Below are 24,391 nucleotides of genomic sequence, written 5' to 3'. Positions count from 1 at the left end.
CATATAAATATGAAAAACATATAAACATACTAAAGCCGCAGTATTTAAGGAAAAACCACTAACCCGATTTTCATGAAACTTGTTGGAAGGGTGAAGAAAACGGCTACGAAAAAACCCCTTAAATTTGAAGGTGATAAGAATCACGTTGCGTATATATAGGCAAAAGTCAATTTAACAAAGCTCCTTAAAAGCTACACTAGGTATGTGTTGCTCTAGCCATCAAACGAAAACATATTGAAATGAAAAAAGCATCAAAAACAACCACTAGACTGAATCATGGTTGGTTACCTGATGTTGCCGGGCAGGCAGATGTTGGATATGGCCGACGTCATGATCTCAGCAGTGAGACTCTCAGCATAGCTGGCTCCATCATGCCCAATGCCGCTGTCTGCGTTCAGGCTGGTGTTGCTCAGCTCACGTTTAGCTGTCTCCATTGCCATCGACACCATCTCCTCTGCAAACATTGCCCTGTGGTCCAGGTCGATGTGGATCTTGGGAATCTCTAAGCTGGGGAGACGCTCAGCTCTTGCCGGACCGTCTTCCCTCCTTCTCCTCCTCTGAAGTACGGGCTGGTGGTGGTGCCTGCTAGGTTTGGTGCAGTATGGGCACTCCTGGACCTGACAATAACGGCATGTCCTCTCCCCAAGAGCATGGCCCAGCGATTGGCCCTCAGACAACCTCTGGGTGTGAGAGTGTCTCTTGTGACCTTGGTTCCTCTGGTGCTCCCGGGATGACTGTCCAACTGAAGCCATGCTCATCTTCAGAGTGTCATCAACTATTTTCCTGGCATAATGCTCAATAACCTGCATCACCTGACCCCTGTAGCCACCGTCATACAGGCTTCCTGTACTGTGGTACTGCTTGCTCTTCGCCTCATTGGACAACAGAGGGCAGGAGAAGGAGTTCCTGATGAGGTTCTCTGCCATGTCTTCAAGTTTGGACTTCTTATAAAGACAGGAGTCAGTGAGAGACTTGGGAAGTCGTGCAGAGGAACAATGCAGCTTGCGGGTCACATCGCAGGTGATGTTGTACGCTAACGACTCTGCAAAGTTGAGCAGATCCATGTACTCCCTTTGACTCTGCTCTTCAGAGTCACTGCAACAACACTGAGCTGCATCACTTGAAGGACTAACCACCGACTCATCTCTGTTCTTGGGTGTCGAGGCCTCACTTCCAGACACTTTCCATTCATCGGGCAGCGACCTGGAAGAGTGAAGCCGGGTGCTAGAGGATCTCTTATTAATCTTGCGACTGGCATGAGCCAAGCCCAGTTTTATGGAGCGGTAGGCCAAACGACTCGCATACTGGTCTAGCACTAACTCCCTGTTGCCTCCCTCCTTTTTCAGAACCCTAATGAGGTAGCCAGCGTATTCGTCTGTCACACTCTCACAGCTCGGATACTCAGAGGACAGGCCAGAGCTGGAGCTTGACATCGTGCTTGAAGTGGAGGGAGGAGACCGGAAGACCGAGGCTATCAGGTCATTAGACCACTGCTCAGCCAGCCGCCCTACCCTCCAGTCTTTGTTCTGCTCTGCACCAGGAGGAGACTGGTGATGCAAAGATTCAGAGCTAGATCTCTCAAAGCTCCTTCTTCTGAGGTCTTTGTGATATGGACATTGCTGTGCAGAGCTCACCATCCTCTTCACGTCATTGATGACTTCTCCGGCCACCTCCCCGGCATAAACCCACAAGGTGTTTAGGGTTTGCTCTGAGAACTGAGCCACACTGTCTCTCCTTCTTCCACTGCCTTTGCTCATCTCTCCTTCCTCCTCCGCTACTCCCAGAGTGTCCATCTCTGTTGCCATTGAGACTATATGGCAAGCCAACCGCTCGGCATAATGTAAAGCTTCCTTGTGGGACATTCGGCGAGCGGAAATCTGGTTTGAATCCCGTCGGCCACTTCCTGTCTCTGGACATTTGTTAGTGCCATCGACTCCACCCTCTTCTGCCAATTCTTCAACCTCTTCATCCTCATTGCCATCCGCCTCCTCAGAGAGAGACCTCATCAACTTAAGCATGAATTCAGCCTTGTCTGCCTCGGGGGAGATGTCTTTTGGCCCTGGGCCCGGCTCAGGCTGATAGTGAGGAGTGGGAGGTGGGGTAGCGGGGGAAAATTCCTTGGCTAGCTTGCTTTTCAGCTTCTTTGAGAACTGTTTGATCTGTTTCTCTTTGGACACCTCGCTGGGCTGCTGAGGGGTAGAAGGAGGAGGGCCGGGAGTCCCACCAGACTTTTGTCCAGAGCTTTGAGCCGAGTCATCCCCCGGAACAGATGTCCTCCTTTGTCCACCCATCTCGGTGCCCGGTACATCAAGGGTATGCATCATCACAGGATGTGTTTCAGCCACACCTTTGTTCTTGGCGTCTAACTCACAGCTGGCTCTATTTTGGCTTGTCTGGAAGGAAATGTGAGGAATGCTTGGGGGTGTTGCTTGCTCAACAGGGATGATGTTTCTAACATATCCAGGATCTCTACAGACATATCTGAAGCAAGCGCCCTGCTTTGAAGGGGAATCTGGAGCCTCGTCATTTTCAGTTTCCTGCTGAGAAGAAGAATCCCTTCTGCTGCCGATAGTCTTCGTAAAGAATTCAGCACAGTCACCGAAACTCTTCTTCACCTTAGAAGCAGTTATTAGCTCACACGCTTCAGTTACTATCATATCCACCATGTTGCCAGAGAAGTTTTGGAAAGAGGACTTTCCATGAGAGTGGTCTTCTCCAGGCGTTGGGGTCTGAGTTCCATGACTGTGAAGGTGAGTTTGTGCGTCAGTGGCAGACACATTTAGTCTTTTGGGGCTGTTTTGTTGGATATCTGACAGGCTAAACTCATACTGACAGGTCTCCTCAGAATCATGGATGTGTGTGAGGGCTTGGCCTGCTTTGGGCACAGGAATACAGCTGGCCATGCCTGATACAGTGAACAAGGCTTTCTTCACCGTACAGGAAGCATCTTCTCCAGAGGGCCCTGGGGCAGCTGCAGCAGAGCTGGAACTAAGAACCTGCTGGTTAGCAAAGGTACTGCAGGTTTGAGCACCAGTGGTCTCTGAATTGACATAACAGATGTTGTCCAGAGACACACTTATAGCTGCTTGGCTAGTGAAGGACACATCAGCCTGAGAAAGCTCTATGAAGGCCTCTTGGATAACCGACTCAGACAAGTCAGAAGCATAAGAGCAAACCACCTCCTCTTCTTCCTCCTCCTCCTCCTCCTCGTTCCCTTGGCCAAAGGACCAATCACTAGGGGTGCGAGGGGTTGAGGGGTGGGAGAACTGACACACTTCCATAATGCCTTCAAACACCAGCTCTTCAGCCAGTTCAGCAGCGAACTGTGACACTGTGCTGTGGAAAATCTGCTTCTTCACTGTCAGGAAGTCTTTCAGCGCCCCGGACACAGCCTCTCCAACCAGGAAGCCAGCCAATCCATTGATTGCCCGTTTTTTCAACACGTAGGCGTGGCGCATACCGATCTCCTGGAAAGCCATCTGGAACACTGAGGAGGTGAGCCTGGCAGCCAGGTGACACAAGGTGGTGGTACAGGAGGATACACCTTTTTGGAGGTCTCGCAACGCGCTGCCCAAGCTCATCTCCACCAGGTCAGTGGCAAACCTCTGAATGCCGTCCTTCAGAGACTGGGACTTCTTTTGCAGAGCGCCCACTGTTACCGTCTCTTGTATTTCTGAGAGCTTCATCAGGTATCCTGAAGGGTTCTCGAATTCCTTGTGGCAGACACAGCTGAGATTCTTGTTGTCACTGATGTCAACGGCAGACTGGTAGCCACACACAGATCCCAGAATCTCTTTGGAAAGACTGCTGGCAAAGTCTGAGTAGGTTTTATACAGAGAGCAGACATCCTGGGGTTTACGTAGCTCTAAGATGTCCTGTCCATCTTCTTCTGCCTTCCAGAAGTACTCAAGAGGTCCACTAGAGTCAACCAAGGGGCTGAAGGCCGAGGAGCTTACAGGACTGAAGAGTGGGCCACCGTTCTCGTCCGATGGGGTCTGCATTGGTCGAGGGGAGTCAGGCACCTCAGAGTGAAGCGAGTAGGGCGAGCCTGGTTTCAGAGGAGTGGGTTTTTTCACATTGGCTGGGAGAGTTGGGTGGTCAAATCGGTGAGGGTTCATTCCCTTGGTTGAGCAACCCCTGGACACATATTTGGATACTGACCCACTGCTCTGTGACGTCGAGGCACTGATCGCATCCAGAGGAAGTGCGAGAGTGCAGTTATCTGAGCTCAACTCATCCAGGTCATCAAACTGGTCAAAGCTGTCAAAGAACTCACTGACTTCAGAGTCCGAGTCTTCAACGCGCTCTCTGGGACCCCCTGGCACCTGGGGGATGTCCAGTTTGGCCCGCATGCTCTTCTGGTAGCCCACTTCATCTAGGAATATGATTGGGCTGGGGCTTGAGCCGTCAGAGTCTTCAGATTCACTGACATGGATCACAGGGGAGGGCACACGAGCTCCGGGGCTGCAGTACGTCCACTGGGATTCAAGGCCCGATGACCTCTGCACTGTGACAGAGACATCCGGACCAGGACTCTGTTTGGCTGCATTTCTCTTCGACGATGAGCATATGATGATACGGGAGCCTGCTAATTCCTTTTTTCTTCTGTGAGCTGGGATTGTCTGTGATGCCACGTCACGCTTTTTCAAATGGCGATAGGGGCCTGCAGCTGTGGAGATGGAAAGGGAAAGAAACTGGTTATATACGGTACATACAAAGAGGGGATTCAAGATGAGGAATATTTATCCATAAAAGCAAACAAAAGCTGTTTATCCATTGTGCCTTGATTATATAAAAGAGAGTAACATCCAAACTAGCTGTGCCATATAGAAGAACTGACAAATGCTGGCCACTGAAACACATGTGATTCATAATGGTATAAAAAACAGATTGGGGTTTTAAATCAGATCTCCATTTTTTGTTTTAGCAGGAGTATCTATATTCAGTTGATTGGATCACAAGATGTTCTACTTAAGAGACCACAGGCTACAACATGCCACTAAGCATTAGATGTTAAACGTACAGGGATTGTGTCCTGTGTCATCCTCCTCCAGATGCTCCAGGGCTGTGACAAAGTCATCCTCGATTGATGAGACCGACTGGTTAGTGTCATCTTCCTCAGCCTGGCAGGACTCAGCTGAGCCCCTCTGAAGAGCCTGGATCTCCAACGCATAGCGAACGCCTGCCATGTAGCATCCTAGCAAACCGGCCAGAGAAGCTACGCTGGCCTGAGGGTAGAAGCTAGTACTGGGATTATGTCTCAGCACACACACAGTCTTTAACCAGCACTAAAGGCAGCAGCATGTGAGAGAAAGAGACAAAGAAAGGGAGGGAAAGAGAGAAAAACTCACAGTTAAGCCTGGTGTATTCCGCTCATTTAGATTAAAATGACATTATTTGTAACCAACAAGCAGATGGAGTCTATAAACTCTACAATCTGCTGATAGTGTGAAAGATCTTTTGTATTGTTATGTCTGTACACTATGTCTGATTGAGATTTGATCTGTAGCATGTGCAGAATCACTCTGGAGATAGGTGCTGTCGGAAATAGCCGTCAAAACCCCAGAGTGAGCAGCAGGGCAGAGTGTACCCAAACAGGGCGGGCAGAACACAGGACCAGGAAGCGAAAGAGTGCGATCGTGGGCTGAAAAAACAACATCTTTCCGTCCAACCGGCACTTCTTCAACAGCGTGAAAAAAGACTTGGTCTGCTTCCATGAAGAGGCAGACAAAGCCATAAGATTAGGAAACCGTTTAGTTCGTTTTAGGAACAACAATATTATATTTCAAAAGCTACAAAAAAATTACGAAATAATTGTCAAACTTAAAATGTGAGAAATCTGACAAGATGGTCAGATATCTGTCAATAAAGTAATCAGATGTGCATACCTTTAAGTTGCTATACTAGCTTTATTGGCATTGGCACTAGATGAGTTACCAAGGTTTTGTCTAAGGGTTAGATTATCTTTTTCATTTTAATACTGTCAGTCCTGTACAACCTTCACCATTTTGCACATTGTAACTGCCCATATATATATTTATTTAATTATATTGTATTGTACGGGTATATCTATATTTAATCCATATTCCATGTAAAAAAGCATTTATATACTAACTAAGCACTTATACACTAACTAAGCACTTACATACTAACTAAGCACTTAACACTAACTAAGCACTTAACACTAACTAAGCACTTAACACTAACTAAGCACTCATATACTAACTAAGCACTTAACACTAACTAAGCACTCATATACTAACTAAGCACTTAACACTAACTAAGCACTCATATACTAACTAAGCACTTAATACTAACTAAGCACTTAACACTAACTAAGCACTCATATACTAACTAAGCACTTAACACTAACTAAGCACTCATATACTAACTAAGCACTTAACACTAACTAAGCACTTAACACTAACTAAGCACTTAACACTAACTAAGCACTTAACACTAACTAAGCACTTAACACTAACTAAGCACTCATATACTAACTAAGCACTTAACACTAACTAAGCACTCATATACTAACTAAGCACTTAACACTAACTAAGCACTCATATACTAACTAAGCACTTAATACTAACTAAGCACTTAACACTAACTAAGCACTCATATACTAACTAAGCACTTAATACTAACTAAGCACTTAACACTAACTAAGCACTCATATACTAACTAAGCACTTAATACTAACTAAGCACTTAACACTAACTAAGCACTCACATACTAACTAAGCACTTAACACTAACTAAGCACTCGTATACTAACTAAGCACTTAATACTAACTAAGCACTCACATACTAACTAAGCACTTAACACTAACTAAGCACTCGTATACTAACTAAGCACTCGTATACTAACTAAGCACTCATATACTAACTAAGCACTTAACACTAACTAAGCACTCGTATACTAACTAAGCACTCGTATACTAACTAAGCACTTAACACTAACTAAGCACTCGTATACTAACTAAAATGAACTTAAAATGTTTTTGTTCTATGAAACCTGATGTACTTATATGATTCCGTTTTCTTCAAGTTTGTATCTTCTTGGTCGAAGGCACTTATTGTAAGTCGCTTTGGATAAAAGCCTAAATGCAATGTAATGTAAACATTGCTATATTTTAATGTTGTTATAGTTTTCTTGTTTTATGTTATGGTCAATTTCTTTAAAAAGTGTTTATGTATGCACCAATTCCACCTTCCTTGTATGTGTTCAACTACTTGGCAATAAACTTGTTTCTGATTCTGATTCAAACCAAATACAACTTGAGCTCTCATTCTCACTTCCCTTTATTGTCTCCCCTCCACTTCCCTGCCTTGATGCTCACTTCCACTTTACTTTAAAAAGGTGCTGACTGAGCACAATACGTAAGGTCTGTGACGTACGTGAGGCCCGGCGTCTTTGTGCTCCGTCAGCCGGCGGGAGTCTTTGAGCAGCAGGACCTCGTCGTTCTTCAGGCTGTGAACGTGGAGCGACCTGAGAAGCTCACACAGTCCTCCTGGCAAAGATAACATGGCCTGGGGAAGAAGAAGGAGAAGGAGACACAGAGGTGAATTATCTTTGCAGCCATCCTTAAAGGTCACCTATCATGCAAAACATGTCCCCTCTTCTCCACGTCTCTTCTACATCAACATGTGTCCCCTCTTCTTCATGTCTCTTCTACATCAACATGTGTCCCCTCTTCTCCATGTCTCTTCTACATCAACATGTGTCCCCCTCTTCTCCATGTCTCTTCTACATCAACATGTGGGGCTCCATGTCTCTTCTACATCAACATGTGTCCCCTCTTCTTCATGTCTCTTCTACATCAACATGTGTCCCCTCTTCTTCATGTCTCTTCTACATCAACATGTGTCCCCTCTTCTTCATGTCTCTTCTACATCAACATGTGTCCCCTCTTCTTCATGTCTCCTTCTACATCAACATGTGTCCCCTCTTCTTCATGTCTCTTCTACATCAACATGTGTCCCCTCTTCTTCATGTCTCTTCTACATCAACATGTGTCCCCTCTTCTCCATGTCTCTTCTACATCAACATGTGTCCCCTCTTCTTCATGTCTCTTCTACATCAACATGTGTCCCCTCTTCTTCATGTCTCTTCTACAGTACATCAACATGTGTCCCCCTCTTCTTCATGTCTCTTCTACATCAACATGTGTCCCCTCTTCTTCATGTCTCTTCTACATCAACATGTGGCCCCTCTTCTTCATGTCTCTTCTACATCAACATGTGTCCCCTCTTCTTCATGTCTCTTCTACATCAACATGTGTCCCCTCTTCTTCATGTCTCTTCTACATCAACATGTTCCCCCTCTTCTTCATGTCTCTTCTACATCAACATGTGTCCCCTCTTCTTCGTGTCTCTTCTACATCAACATGTGTCCCCTCTTCTTCGTGTATCTTCTACATCAACATGTGTCCCCTCTTCTTCATGTCTCTTCTACATCAACATGTGTCCCCTCTTCTTCATGTCTCTTCTACATCAACAGGTGTCCCCTCTTCTTCATGTCCTCTTCTACATCAAACATGTGTCCCCTCTTCTTCATGTCTCTTCTACATCAACATGTGTCCCCTCTTCTTCATGTCTCTTCTACATCAACATGTGTCCCCTCTTCTTCATGTCTCTTCTACATCAACATGTGTCCCCCTCTTCTTCATGTCTCTTCTACATCAACATGTGTCCCCCTCTTCTTCATGTCTCTTCTACATCAACATGTGTCCCCTCTTCTTCATGTCCTCTTCTTACATCAACATGTGTCCCCTCTTCTTCACTTCTCTTCTACATCAACATGTGTCCCCTCTTCTTCACGTCCTTCTACATCAACAGGTGTCCCCTCTTCTTCATGTCTCTTCTACATCAACATGTGTCCCCTCTTCTTCATGTCTCGTCTACATCAACATGTGTCCCCGCTTCTTCATGTCTCTTCTACATCAACATGTGTCCCCCTCTTCTTCCGGTCTCTTCTACATCAACATGTGTCCCCGTCCCTTTCTCTATCACGTCTCTTCTTCTACATCAACATGTGTCCCCTCTTCTTCATGTCTCTTCTACATCAACATGTGTCCCCTCTTCATTCACGTCTCTTCTACATCAACATGTGTCCCCTCTTCTTCACGTCTCTTCTACTCAACATGTGTCCCCTCTTCTTCATGTCTCTTCTACATCAACATGTTCCCCCTCTTCTTCATGTCCTCTTCTACATCAACATGTGTCCCCTCTTCTGTCATGTCTCTTCTACATCAACATGTGTCCCCTCGTCTTCTTCATCGTCTTGTCTACATCAACCATGTGTCCCCTCTTCTTCACGGTCTCTTCTACATCAACATGTGTCCCCTCTTCTTCACGTCTTCTTCTACAATCAACATGTGTCCCCTCTTCTTCACGTCTCTTCTACATCAACAGGTGTCCCCTCTTCTTCACGTCTCTTCTACATCAACATGTGTCCCCTCTTCTTCACGTCTCTTCTACAGCAACATGTGTCCCCTCTTCTTCACGTCGCTTCTACATCAACATGTGTCCCCTCTTCTTCAGCGCTCTTCTAACATCAACATGTGTCCCCTCTTCTTCATGTCTCTTCTACATCAACATGTGTCCCTCCCTCTTCTTCATAGTCATGTCTCTTCTGCATCAACATGTGTCCCCTCTTCTTCATGTCTCTTCTGCATCAACATGTGTCCCCTCTTCTAACATCAACATGTGTCCCCCATCTTCTTCACCGTCTCTTCTACATCAACATGTGTCCCCTCTTCTTCATTTCACGTTCTCTTCTTACTCAACATGTGTCCCCTCTTCTTCACGTCTTCTTCTACATCAACATGTGTCCCCCCTTCTTCACGTCTCTTCTACCTCAACATGTGTCCCCCTCTTCTTCACGTCTCTTCTACATCAACATGTGTCCCCTCTCTTTCACGTCTCTTCTCTCACATCAACATGTGTCCCCTCTTCTTCATGTCTCTTCTACATCAACATGTGTCCCCTCTTCTTCTTCATGTCCTCTTCTATCAACATGTGTCCCCTCTTCTTCTTCATGTCTCTTCTCATCACATGTGTCCCCTCTTCTTCATGTCTCTCTACATCAACATGTGTCCCCTTCTTCATGTCTCTTCTACATCAACATGTGTCCCAGTCTTCTTCATGTCATCTTCTACAATCAACAAGGGTGTCCCCTCTTCTTCATGGTCTCTTCTGCTCACTGGTCCCTTTATTCATGTCATCTTCTACATCACCATGTGTCCCTCTTCTTCACGTCTCCTTCTACATCAACATGTGTCCCCTCTTCTTCATGTATCTTATACACTCAACATGTGGTCCACCTCTCTTCTTCATGTCTCTTCTCATACATCAACTGTGTCTCCTCTTCTTCATGTCTTCTTCTACATCAACATGTGTCCCCTCTGTGGAAAGAGACTCTAAGTTTCAGGAACAAAGATTCTCTCTCTTTTTGATCCATTTCTATAAAAACCTGTCTGAAAATGAGCTGATCAGATTTTGGTCACTTGATGATGTCATACCGATGTTTTGTCTTGTGTAACCATTAGCCAATCAGCAACCAAGGTAACCTCCCTCCCCCCTATCACCTGAATCTCCTCCTAGAGCACCATTGAGTTATTTTTAACCAATCATCTCTCAGAGGGGCGTGGCCAGCAGCAGCTCATTAGCATTTAAAGCTACAGACTGAGAATCAGCACTTTGGAAACAGGGCTGAAACAGAGGGGATTATGGGTAATTCTGCAATGATCTGTTTGGTGTTTCAGCCAATCAGAGACAGGCTCTGTATATATCTGAGACCTGTGATATATTGATGAAAAACAGTATAATAGGGGACCTTTAACCTAACCTAACCCCTGACAAGCGTTGTTTCGTTATTATGAATGAAAACATACCTGTTGGGTGGCATCTTCTCCTTCACATTGCTCAGGCAGACACACAAAATGAATCTGAAAGAGCAGTTTAGGGTCAGTGTTGATGTGATTTTATGTTTGAATACGATATGTTTGCTGGTGGTTACGTGACAAACCTCCGTCAGTCTCGTGGAGTCTCTATTTGGCAGCTCGAGGCCAACGCTGCAAAGCTCCTTTTTATTCCTAAGGATGCTCTTCACACTCTGCGGCCCGACATCACGCACAGTCTTCAAACACAAGGTCATACTTTGAGTTAGTGAATGGTTACCCAATAGAACATTAATGAGAAACCAATGTATCGATTTAAGGATACTGATGCTCAGACACATGTTAAACAAAAGGACCCCAGCAGATCACCCCTTTGGCATAACTGTAACTTAAAGATGTAATAAGTATAACTAGAACTAATACATATGGTCTTTTTTTGTATTTGACGTTTGATTTCTGTTTTTTTTCTTTTATTTATTATATGTCTTTGCTATTTGACTAACTTATTTACCCTACATGTGTAATCTTTTTATATAAATCTCCTATAGGCCTGTGGAAAATGATGTTCCAATTACTTTTGAGAAATAAATCAAATCAGGTTTTATTTATATAGCACATTTTTAAAACGATTTTTGGTCGAGCCAAAGTGCAAATAATAAATAACACATTACTACAATCTAAATAAATACACAACGTCTCTAGGGAGGCGTGTGGCGCAGTGGACGGCACAGGTTCAAACCCCACTGCAGTCAGCATGTCGTTGTGTCCCTGAGACCCTTCACTCCAAAGTGCTCCTGTGGGGATTGCCCACAGTATTGAGCGTGTAAGTCGCTTTGGATAAAAGCGTCTAACAAGTAACATGTGATGTCTCTGTATTTTACAATGAATGTAGCATGCATACATGTTGAGTAAAGAAAGGTATTTTGTGCATCTGCCTGCTTTTACACAGGACAATTATCCTGGCTAATCAGATTATATTCAAATAGACATTTTAAAAACACCTACACATCTCACTACATTAAAAACTGCAGTTTAACATGAAGCAACTTCAGAACACACACAACAAGCGGTACCACTTTACAATAAGACTACCCTTATAAAGGGTTTACGAATAGTTTGTAATTCATTTATTAATCAGGTTGTGAACACTTTATAACTTGTCATTAATAAGCTTTTTATAAGACATGAGATAAACAGGGCAACTGGGACCGGTTGCTTGCCAAATAGTGAGCCCACATTTATCTGTACTGCTAAGCCTTATATTGGCTACCTAGCTTACTTCGTCTCCTTCATCAGCCAGCATCCTTGGTATCTGTTGCTCACCGAGTTGATTCTCGCTAAGTATGAAAACTATATTAGAACTGGTTTATAAATGGTTCTTAATGATTAATAAAGTGTTTACAACCTAATTCATAACCTAATTCATAACCTAATTCATAACCTAATTCATAACCCTTTATGAATCCTTTATAAGGGTAGTCTTATTGTAAAGTGGTACCCAACAAGCTGTTAAAGTTCAATAGTGCATTATCATATCAAAACAAACTGGACAAACAAGTACGACAAGATTTTACCTAACATATCATACATCATTACATAAGAGAAAGTAAAATACATAAATGTTTTTGTCTACCTGCCCTCGTAGCAAATTGACTAAATGACTTGCAAGCTACTCAATACATTACAATAGGTTTTGGGCTGGTGAGTGAAGCAAATCTAGAAACCACTTTTACCATATTTTACCAGCTTTTGGCTAATGCTAGTGTTCATTTCCAACACTGAATGGCATCCATAAACAAAGACTGGAGGGTGGGGCTTGACATATCATTTCAAAAGACACAAAACACAACAGATAGAAGCAGAATAAGATGCTGTAACTCAGTAAACAGACCTCTTTCCGGACTGTGGCCCTGGATCTTATCGGGACTCCTCTAATACGAGCACAGGCGTCCATAGTGACGGAGAGCTGACCGGCCGCTCACCTGTGAGTTGAAAGGTGCCACAGGAGAAGAAATGGAGTTAGCGACATGGCAAAAGAGTTTAGTCAATATAATAGAGCATAGAAATGATTCAGAGTTATATCATCTCTTTCCACAGCTGAGCCCTGTGGCTTATGTAGTCTCTCCAGTTCTATAAGAAAACAGAAGAGTGAACTCTCTCTCATGCTCCTCAGCTGTCTCTGAACCACAGCATCACATGATGAAGCCAGGACAGTATCTGAGCTATTAGTAAACACAGTGATATCACACTGTGTCTCTATCTGCTTGTTGTGATTTACTGAACCAACGGTTAGCAATGAACTCAAGATTAAAACACATTTTAACACAAGAAGCAATGCAGAGAATCTCAAATCCATGTACAAAAAATAACAAAGAATCAAGTACTTCCTGTTGTGTCAGAACAATGGGATTTTTCATCTAATTGCCACACAAATAACATCATGACCACAATTTATATGCAAACTTACTTTTTCATAAACTGTAAGTCATTTTAAGTGTTTAGAAAGTGTTGTAAGTGTTTATGAGAAGATTCAGTTCAGTTAAAAGCTAACTTTAATTGTTGTTCAATGATGTCTCTGTATGATTTAAATATTAAAACAACACTTGTTGTTCTTAAGGACTACAATAACATTCAAAACATCATGCCAAATAAATCAGAACACTAATTGTCTTACATTTAAGGTATTTTTATATTAGTTTTCCAAAAAGCAGTCAAAACAAGACATGATATTTGGACAGAAAGATTATAAATATTAAATGGTTTGGAAAAGTTAGAGTGTGTACGTAAATATGAAAGCTGCTTCTTAGAAATAATATTGTTAAAAACATTTAAAGATGATATTTGTCTAAAGGAAATACACTTGGACGGAAAATATAGGACATTAATCCATCAAATGTTTCTATTTTAAAGGTCACCTATCATGCTATCTTTAGGCAATAGCATAGGTCTCAGATATATAACAATATATTAAAAACATGTCTATGAAGTGTTTTGCTCAAAACACCAAACAGATCACCCATTCTAGCCGGTGCCTCATATCCCTCCATTTCACTTCCTGTTTCAAAAGTGATGATTTTATGTATAAAGCTTTAAAAAAAAAATGATAAAGCAAAAAAGGAGGGTCTGAGCTCATGCGGGACCCGGCAGCTACCGTCTAAACTAAATGCTGCCGTGATGAAACGCCATATCATGGATTATCAAGGATTCTCTCTGAAACAGTCTGGAGCTCAAAGACTTTCTCTCTTGCCGGTTATACCACAAGGTGAGTTCCTTTTTACTTCCTGCTTCTTCACACACATGCTCTCCAGTACAGGTTAGCTCTGAGTGTTAGCGATGCTAATGTAAACACCGACCATATTACGTCCAAAACAGTCGGGCATTGTTTCTGATAGCAACGTTTCTGATTGGCCCGTGGGTCCACATTTCAGATATTACGTCATATCGGACGCAAATCTGGATCAGCTCCGTTGTTCCCCGTTTTTAGAGATTTGGGTACGGAGGAAAAGAGAGAGGGTTTTATTTTCTGACGCTGCGCGAGTTCCCCGACACACCGGGGACACATGTTGATGTAGAAAAGAGATCAACAAGTGCATTTTGCATGATAGGTCCCCTTTAAAGTCGGTTTTAGGTAGTGAAAGTTAGTTTTTTTGACACTACATTTAAAAAAGAAAGAAAAGTAATGAGTTGGGTTTAGGTTGGCTTAAAAGGTGTAACCAAAATGTGGGTAACCCCATGTATACTATATGTTTTATAAACACCAGGACAAAGGTTGCCCAGTTGCCAGGAAGACGAGGAGGCCTAGACTTGTCCTGCTGCGGAGGATAATCTGCAGAAGGCTTCTGCTTCTTTGATATTCTTTAAACACTCAAGCCCGCATCAAAGATCAAACAGTGAGGCTCAGAGGACAGGGGTGTGTGATCAGAGCCGGGGAAACACGCTCGGTAAGCAGCGGGTAAAGGAGGCAAAAATATTTACAGTGTACAAGAAGGAAAAGTTTCCCAAGAAATGCAAGCCTCTCCTTTGAGGTACGGTCCAAAGCTGAGTCTAGACACATGCAGGCGGTCCTTCATCCTGAGAACCTGAGGGCTCTGTATGTATTATTATTAGGGGTGGGGGGAATAATCAATACAGCATAGTATAGAGAGCCTAAGTCCCTCCCTTTCCGGTGGACCACCATGGGACCTTATTTCGGAAAAAATATGTATGGAAGTCAATGACGAGAGAGAAATTATGTTTTGTCCCCGTTTGAATTGTGCCATGAATTACACATATGATGTTTGTCCATTTAAAAAAATAATTTCCAAGTCAAGAAAGTCACAGTTTGTCGTAAAACTGTTGAAATATAAGACTATCTCTTTGAAATAACATCCATAACATTAATCTGGCTGCTACTTAGAAATGATTTATCTAATATATCATATTCCAATAACTTGTATATCGACTCTTATTGCACTATTTCGTGCTATTTTTCTATTTTTTTTCACTTTTTCAGTTTTATTGTGTTGCACTGTTGGAGGAGCCTGTGACCTAATATGTTCATCGTTCATCGTTTCATCTCTGTACGTATGACCAATAAAAGCCTTGAACCTTGAACTATGAAAATACGCAACTAGAAAGACACACAAATCCAAGAGTAAGTGATGTCATAACTCGTTTACCACTCACCGAAACCTTGTACCGCCGGTCCGCATGCTGGCTCTTACGGAACCGACTAACTCCCCTTTTGTGTAATAGCAGCTCTCAGCATGCCCAGACGTGTAATGATTTTCACATCGTTTAATACTTTTCACCTCAATCTGAAAGAAAGAGGTGCAAAGTGCCAAGGTGACGGCCATCTTGGTGTTGGTGATGTGTGTTGTGCGAGACCAGAGATGTAGTACATAGAGCGGTTTCACACAAAACTAAGCGTTACTTCACAGTTCGACAGTTTCTTGACTTGCAAAATTATCTTTTAAATTGACAAACATCATATGTGTAATTCGTGGCACAATTCAAACGGGATCGAAAGATAATTTCTCTCTCGCCATTGACTTCAATACATAATTTTGCCGAAATAAGGTCCCATGGGTCGGAAGTAGAAGGGCGGGACTTAGGCTCTCTATCGCGCTACTTTGCGTGGCGATATTGTATCGATACAAGGGCGCCAATTATCGATTATTACAGGGATGGGCAAATGGCGGCCCGGGTTACTCCTAGTTACGTCGCGATCTGCGTACATGATTTCGTTCGGCAGCCAAATACCGCAAAATAATCTGTGACGGGTTTGTGTGTATTGTGTTTGTTTCCCGGGGAAATACTCACAATACACACCGGCTGTTGTTATGCCCATAGATATATATAAACACAACAACAGTGTTTATATATATCTATGGTTACGCCTGCTGTGACGCTAAGTTACCGCTTGTAATTATGCCGAAGCTTCAAAGTTGTATTTATCATCTGAATTTGGTGAAACAAGTTTAATATTCTAAAAACCAAGACTTTGTTTATTTGAAATCAGATGAAAGCACACTGTCACGGACCCTGCCGTGTTATCTATGATTACTATGCTTTTCATTCATAATGTCAGCGGGAGGGAGGGGGGGGCGGCGCTGAGGAACAGCAGAGTGCGGGAGGGAGGGGTAGCGGCGCTGAGGAACAGCAGAGTGCGGGAGGGAGGGGGGGCGGCGCTGAGGAACAGCAGAGTGCGGGAGGGAGGGGGGAGCGGCGCTGAGGAACAGCAGAGTGCGGGAGGGAGGGGGGGCGGCGCTGAGGAACAGCAGAGTGCGGGAGGGAGGGGGGGCGGCGCTGAGGAACAGCAGAGTGCGGGAGGGAGGGGGGGCGGCGCTGAGGAACAGCAGAGTGCGGGAGGGAGGCGCTGAGGAACAGCAGAGTGCGGGAGGGAGGGGGGGGCGGCGCTGAGGAACAGCAGAGTGCGGGTTGACGGGTGTCTGTGTGGACACTCCCCTTATTGTGCGTCAGCAGAGGCTCCAAGTGTCTTAGGTTCAAGTTACACAGCTAATGTCTGGGTAGTGTCCATGGCTTCATGTGTATGTCATCTAATGGTTCATCTCAATGCACACATTTTCCGTGCTTTCCAATAGTTTCAAAGTTGTATTCCACTGTTTAATAACCTGTTCAATACAAACACTCACTTAACAATAACATTTCTGTGAACTGATATTTGTTTAGGTTATTAGAGGATGCTCCTGGAAAGATTGTAAAATGTCAATGAAGATCAGACTTTGTATATTTGTTAATAATTACATACAATACATGGACTTTGTGTGTGTGTGTGTGTGTGTGTGTGTGTGTGTGTGTGTGTGTGTGTGTGTGTGTGTGTGTGTGTGTGTGTGTGTGTGTGTGTGTGTGTGTGTGTGTGTGTGTTGCAAGTAAATCTGCGGCCCCCTGGTGGCCAGTACATCAATGATGTGGCCCCCACCACCATCAAAGTTGCCCATCCCTGTTTTATTATATAAACTATTCATAATAGCAAATCCAAATGAAAGTTTTTGGTAACAATTGCTTTTTCAATCCACTCGAGAGCTTTTTCTTGTGCTGTCGTGTCAAGTCAGTGGCAGGAAGTTAGTCAAAACAAAGATGGTATCGCAATACTTAGCATATCGACTGACTGAAAACTCATCTCTTTCGACTCCACTTCGAGCGTTAGAACTATTAACGAAGCACTTATATACTAATAAAGGACTGGCTTATCTAAAGCCAGTTGAGTAGCACTTGAAATGTTTTGGCTCTATGAAACCTGATGTACTTTATGATTCTGTTTTCTTCAAGTTTGTATTTTGTTGGTCGAACGCACTTATTGTAAGTCGCTTTGGATAAAAGCGTCAGCTAAATGCAATGTAATGTAATCCTAATAAAGAACAAGAACAAGAGCACAGGTTTCCTCCACTGATCCAGGACCTCCTAGCTTCTCGTGGGTGCCTTGGTGGGCAGTGTGCAAAAACAACACGACCAGCTGCTGCTGCTACATAAACCTCAACTATGCAGCAAATTCAATCACAAAGCAAGCCGGCACAGTGACGTCTGTCAAAGGCGTCATTTATACCGGGGGGACGCAGGGAATATGTCCTCCACCACTTTTAGAAATGGGCATGTTTTGTCCCCACCACTTTGCAATCGGATCATTTGTTTAAAACTGTTCTGAAAATAGCGTGCACAAAGAATCGTACACTTTGAGGAAGGTTTATTTGCACATGAGCGTCTTTGAGCATAAAGATCCCATGTATTATTAGTATTATTATTATTATTAAGAGAACGTACACAATCTGGAGGACTGTTCACACTTTCTGGGGGTATTTCTGGTGACCCAAGTGGACCTGCGACAAGTTTAATATTAGTAATAATTGAAGAAAGAATAGTAAAGCTATTGTTGCTCCCAGCAGCGTAGCATAGTAACTGCACTAGTTGTCAAAAAAAGTACGTATATATATATTTATTGTTTACGGGGCGCTTAATGCAGTGTTTTTTTAAGTGTCTCAACCATTTTTTCAAACAAAGTGATGCACATGACTTCTGTTATGGCTCTGACTATCCTGAACAGAGATTCAGTCGTTAGCAAGTCTGCTTTTATTAGCCTGAGATGTCTTTATGTTCACATCACAGCTCTAGTATTCAGTGATACACGATGGGGGGGCGCCATAGATCGCAGGGGGGGCGCCATAGATCGCAGGGGGGGGCGCCAGGCCTCAGATGATTTGAGGCCAAATATCATATTTAGAATTTCTTTTACATATAATTGTAACGCAATACATGATTGTCACTAAAAGCCTTGTCTCTACATTACAATAAAATATAAAAAATAATTGAATAATTAATTTGAATACAAATTCAAGTGAGTATTAAAGGCATAAAAAGACAGAAATGTATAATTCTTTCTTTAATAGAAATGTTTCTTCCGCCCGTAAAGTGTCCAAACCAGGCTTTTCTGGATAAGCGCATTTTTAAAACATAGTCATTGTCCATGCCGGTTTCAGTTGGATGATTTGTCACAGTTGCTCCGATCAGATCGGTCTCCTCCATTTTGTAGATTATTTACGACTTTTGAATCCACATAAACACATCGGCAAAATCCGGCTTACTTTTAAACAATAATTACCGCTGCTGCGCGAAACCCCCCCCCCCCTTGTGTGTGTGTGGGGGGTGGGGGAGGGGGGGCGCAACTTCCAACAGGAGTCATTTGGGGGGGGGGCTCTTGGGAAAAAAGGTTGGGAACCCCTGGTGCAACCAATGTGGTCCAATTACAGCTAAACTATTTGGTATTTGCCCTGTCATGGATAAACTGTAATTAAGAGAGACTAGTTGAGGCTTAAAAACAATGACTCCTCAAACAAATTATCATTACAAAAATGGAATGAAGCTAAGCAGATCCCGCCGCCAAAAGGATTCTCGGGGGTGTTTGTGATCTTCTTGGAGAGGAGACAGAAAAACAACCTGTCAAGGGCAGGAACTGTGTAGTCTAAAATCCTGTTTGCTTCGGAGCTGATGTGGGCCAACACTTTGAGAACGAAGTGTGGGTGGCCGGAAGGAGAAAACAACAGAAAACTCAGAACAGACTGCGAGACGTGAGAAGAAGTCCGAGTGAGAAAACAAACACAGGTGACCTTCTGCTCCGGTGATATCAGTGGAGAAAAGATATGACATTCATAAGAAAACGCATTTTAAGAGTGTCTTCATTACTAATGTCTTACAAATGTGAACTTTTATTCTCTTAAGTTGACATACTGTCATAATGTAATGACAATAAAGCCTTGAACTGAACTTGGTTGTGGCATAGAGACATATGTTGGAGCTGCAGATGCTTCGTAGTACAGTTCAAATGATAATTCGCCAAATAAATTATCTGCAGCTATTTTAAATGATGATTAATTCAATTTCTCATGCAAAAGCGCCACACTGCCGAGTTCCTGCTTCTAGTTAGGTGTTTTACATCCAGTAGAGCTTGGTGTGTGATAGCAGGATAATCACAGGTGCTACTAATACACCTTAACGATGCCACTGTTCTATCCACGGGTCCCAGTAAGGTGTGACATGGAGACAATGAGAGAAACAGCATTAACAAAACCAGGACCCTGAAACTAAAACAGGTAAGTGAGGGAAACTGTCATTCATTTGTCTTACACACACACCTGTGCATGGCAAAATGTCCTCCATCAATTGTGAGGATTTACTGATTATCTTTGTCAATGTGAGAGGAATGAAATGTCTTCGGGTTTCAAACGATCACATTTTGAGGGACATTGAGAGGTTAATGCCCGGCAGTGGCTCAGTCAGTAGGGGCTTGGACTGTGAGCCGGTTCAAGTCCCGAACAGACCTAAATATGTGTATATGAGTGTGGACTGCTACTTGGAGAGGTCCCAGTTCACCTCCTGGGCCCTTGAGCAAGGCACCGGACACCCCCCACTCCCATTGCTCCCGGGCGCTGTACAGTAGCTGCCCACTGCTCCTGGTACTAGCATGGGTTAAAAGCAGAGAACACATGTCACTGTGTGCTCTGCGTGCGTGACCATTACAGAGGGCTTCATCCCTCCCAATTCTATCATTCTCTGAATCAATAATTAGAAGAATAAGATGCAGCCCGACTCTAAAGAGAAACACTCCTGAGACACAATAATGATGTCTCAAAACAAAAATGCAACTATCAATTCATCCTTTTCTTTACTAATCAACTTGTCCTTAAAACATCAGAACCCAGTTTTTCACAGTCTAAGTTATTCCCTTGAAAGTCTTGTTGTTCTCGTCCAAGGCCCAGATATCCAGAATGATGTGACATCAAACAGAGAAAAGCAGAATTGAGAGGACGATAACAGCATTTGTTGCAAGAAGAATGATTAAGAAGGCGATGACTTTCTGTCGATCAGCTTCTCATTGCAGCTCGTACATTCAAGTATTTACTTTAGTGTTGAGTTCCACTTGAACAGCACAATTTCTATTTTAAGCTCTTAAGCGTCACCTCTGGGTGTCTTGAAAACAACACCTTCCTCCTTCAGAGAAAGAGTCACTTTGCACGTAAGAAACCGTGTTCTCACTAAGCATTGCTCACAGCAAATGTACATTATATTGTCAAGTGCATCATCATGGCATTTCAAATGGGTTGCATGAACACATTTAGCTGAAAGTGACTTCTAAACAACGTTCATACATCAGACTAGGTGATGCATGCTACACCTACGCATGTCATACACATATTCTCAAGGAAAGAGAGCTACACGAGTTATTTTGCACGTAAGAGATGATGTGTTCACTAAATACTGTGTCTACAGAATTCATTTTATACTGTCAAGAGCAACATCATCGCTTCTTGCATCGGTTGCATGGACACATCTAGCTGAAATACAACCATGCATGTCATACACCTATTTACGTTAGCACAAGGTTAATAAATGCATCTCATGGGCAAAGTCACTAATGTAGCTCTCTGAATTGACATCAACGTAAATAGGTGTATGACATGCATATATAATCCAACACCCAGGCAGATATATGACAGTTGTTTACATGTCTTTACAATTTATATATATATATATATACAATATTCCAATTACTTGTATAGACTATTCTGCACTACTTCTATTATTTGTATTTACTTGCACTATGTTATCTGTTGTATTGTGTTGCACTGTTGGAGGAGCATGTGACCTAATATTGTATTTGTCATAACTACACTGTAGCTATGTTCAAATGACAATAAAAGCCTTGAATCTTGAAATGTCATTTTCAGCTAAATGTGAATGCAACCGATTCAAGGAGCAGAAACACATGTAGCTGACAATGACTGTCATACATCAGACTGGATGTTGCATTCAACACCTATGCATGTAACACACCTCTTAACGTTAGCGAAAGGTTAATAAAGGCATGTTATGGTGGAGGAATAGCTGTGTAATGTTGCAGTTTGTGGGGCTGCTGCTCCTCCTCCGCAGCAGCAGGCCGAAGAGGAGCCTCTCTCTGTGGATGCTGATGTTGACTCACCACCGCTAACTGCTCTATGCTAACACAACACAGTCAACACACACGCCATTATGAAGCCATTTCAGCTCAAAACAAACAATTTTAAAACCACAGGTAATGACAGTCACACAGAGCTTCATAAAACCACCTTGTTAGGTGACAAGCTGTCAATCACAGAGGCTAGTAGGCCGCGGTCTGTGACGTCACCGTATTGTCGTTAGCTAGCCACGAAGCTAACGACAACATTAGATGTAACTACACAACAACAAACAGCATTATGTTGTCTTTACAGTGTTGTATTAACATGACTATTAGACGTTATTGAGTGATATTTTCTCACCCCTCAGTGTCGGTGGGTCTCCAGCAGCGTTGACGACAGCCGCTGGGTTTCATGCGCGAACCGTCAGTTAGGAACGGTTCTTGCTAACGTAAGTGACATAAATTACGTAACCAACGTAACTAAAGGGAGGCAACTTCACTCATGCTTCCCTTACTCCAGTTTTACATTACATTACATTACATTACATTACATTGCATTTAGCTGACGCTTTTATCCAAAGCGACTTACAATAAGTACATTCGACCAGGAAGACACAACCTTGAAGAAAACAGAATCATAAAGTACATCAGGTTTCATAGAGCCAAACATTTCAAGTGCTACTCAACTGGCTTTAGATAAGCCAGTCCTTTATTAGTATATTAGTGCTTTGTTAATAAATAATTGTTTGTTTTACAATTGTATCAGAGGTGGAAGAAGTAGTACACAATTGTAAAGTAAAAGTGCAAAAGTATTGGTATCTCAATACACTTCAAGTACAACAAGTACGCATTTTCCGGTATGGCCCATATCAGATTTAAAAATATTATAATTATTATTGCATTAATGTCAATATTCACTTGGTAAAGGTGGGGGTTATTTAAATTACTTGATATACTGCTGGGTTGCTTAACTTCTAATAATCATTAGAACAAATAATGATTCTTTTGGTTGATTTATATTCTGTATTTGAAATTCATACCTGCAAAGTAGCTGGTAACAACATTTGTAAAATAAATAGTAGTGGAGTAAAAAATACAAAATTGCCTCCAAAATGTAGTAAAGTACCTCAAAAGTGTACTTAACCCTTAGATGCCCTTAGAGTGACTGGACCCTACACTCTTCCATAAGTGGGTCAAAAAGGACCCGTATTAGAATAATATATGTTTTTATGCCATTTTTGTCATTTTGGTTCAGAAAGATCACTTGTATTATATTTTGGTTCACACTAGAAATATTTTATATTTAATTTTTCACTATTTATAATTTTAGACTTTTTTTTTAATGTTTTGAACATATTGATGCAAAGATCTCAGCTATTCTGAGACCCTCACAGTATTCCAGTCCCTTTTCAAAACTCATCTCTTCTCCTCTTGTCTACTCATGGCCCCCCCCATCAATCCATGCCGGTTGATCAAGTTTGATAGTCCTATACCCCCCACCCTAACCTTCCCTTATATTATAAAGCAATTTTGAGTCCTTGAAAAGCCCTATAAAAATATAACGTATTATTATTATACTGACAGGCATCAACAGGTTGTTTTTAAGTGTCTCAAGTTGGCCAGTTCCCTGGACATTGTGAGATACACCCCCCCCCCCCCCAAATATAACTCCTGTTTATTATTATTATCAGTGACGTAAATGGTAGATGTGCATGTATGTCGTTCAGTATGCGTTTACAGGTGAATTCTGCATTTCCTGCCAAATACTAGCCTCAAAAAGATTAAAATATAATTAATGCAAATAAACTACTTCTACTAATAATAATAATCATAATCAATTCTATAATATAAATAATATATTATTTTATTATAATATAGTCAAGACAAAACATGCTTATTACATGCTCAAAAACTGATATTTCTTAAATCTGTATTCAAACGTAGTTCCCTCTGTCAGCAATGTATCAACAACTACACACACATTTCTCTCAGTATTTCTCTGTGGTTGACATGATGATGACTGTTAGGAGTTAAAGGTGGGGTCAGATCATTTTGGAGAAACCAGCTCGAGTGCGCTAGAATTTGAAAATACACAGCTGGAAAAAATCTGCCCCTTCCTCACAGAGCCCCTCCTCCAACACACGAACGCGCACATGACCAATGAGGGCACGAGATCAGTTTGTGCCCAGATGGAAGGCTGACAGGCAGGTAGGCCATCCAGTTACTTTAGCCGGCTCAGATGATTGGTCGTGCTTTTTACAGAGCCACGGCTTCAACAGATGAACTGTGTTTATGTATTTATTGTCAAAGCATTTAATGTATTCATTGCTATCGGGATGTTTAGTGTGCACATTGACATAACAAATAATAAAAGGGGAACAAATGCTCCATGTTTCATAAGCTGTAAACTTGAACTGTTATGTAAGCCAAGTAGACAGACAGTGTATCTCTCTTCCTCCTGGCCATTAGCAGATAAAAGGCATCACATACTTGAATGAATGGTAAATAAAGAATGCTGAAAACGAGTCATTTTCACAGATTCTCCAAAATGAACCGAACTC

The 24,391-nt window shown here is 42.5% G+C and overlaps 1 protein-coding gene across 1 annotated transcript; it reads right to left on the bottom strand.

Moving 5' to 3' along the window:
- Positions 1 to 288: 288 nt before the first annotated feature.
- On the bottom strand, positions 289 to 22,297 carry akap11 (A kinase (PRKA) anchor protein 11; the record flags this gene model as incomplete). Its single annotated transcript, XM_034205834.1, is given in 7 exon segments — positions 289 to 4,669; positions 5,024 to 5,288; positions 7,401 to 7,532; positions 10,898 to 10,951; positions 11,032 to 11,142; positions 12,795 to 12,885; positions 22,192 to 22,297. Coding segments are annotated over 6 exon segments (5,006 nt in total), but the record flags the coding sequence as incomplete, so codon positions are not given.
- Between the last annotated feature and the right edge of the window lie 2,094 nt (positions 22,298 to 24,391).

Source organism: Gymnodraco acuticeps, unplaced genomic scaffold (assembly GCF_902827175.1).
Source record: "Gymnodraco acuticeps unplaced genomic scaffold, fGymAcu1.1, whole genome shotgun sequence".
In the NCBI taxonomy this organism is placed as follows: domain Eukaryota; kingdom Metazoa; phylum Chordata; class Actinopteri; order Perciformes; family Bathydraconidae; genus Gymnodraco; species Gymnodraco acuticeps.
This window is presented reverse-complemented; position numbering and strand designations above follow the sequence as displayed.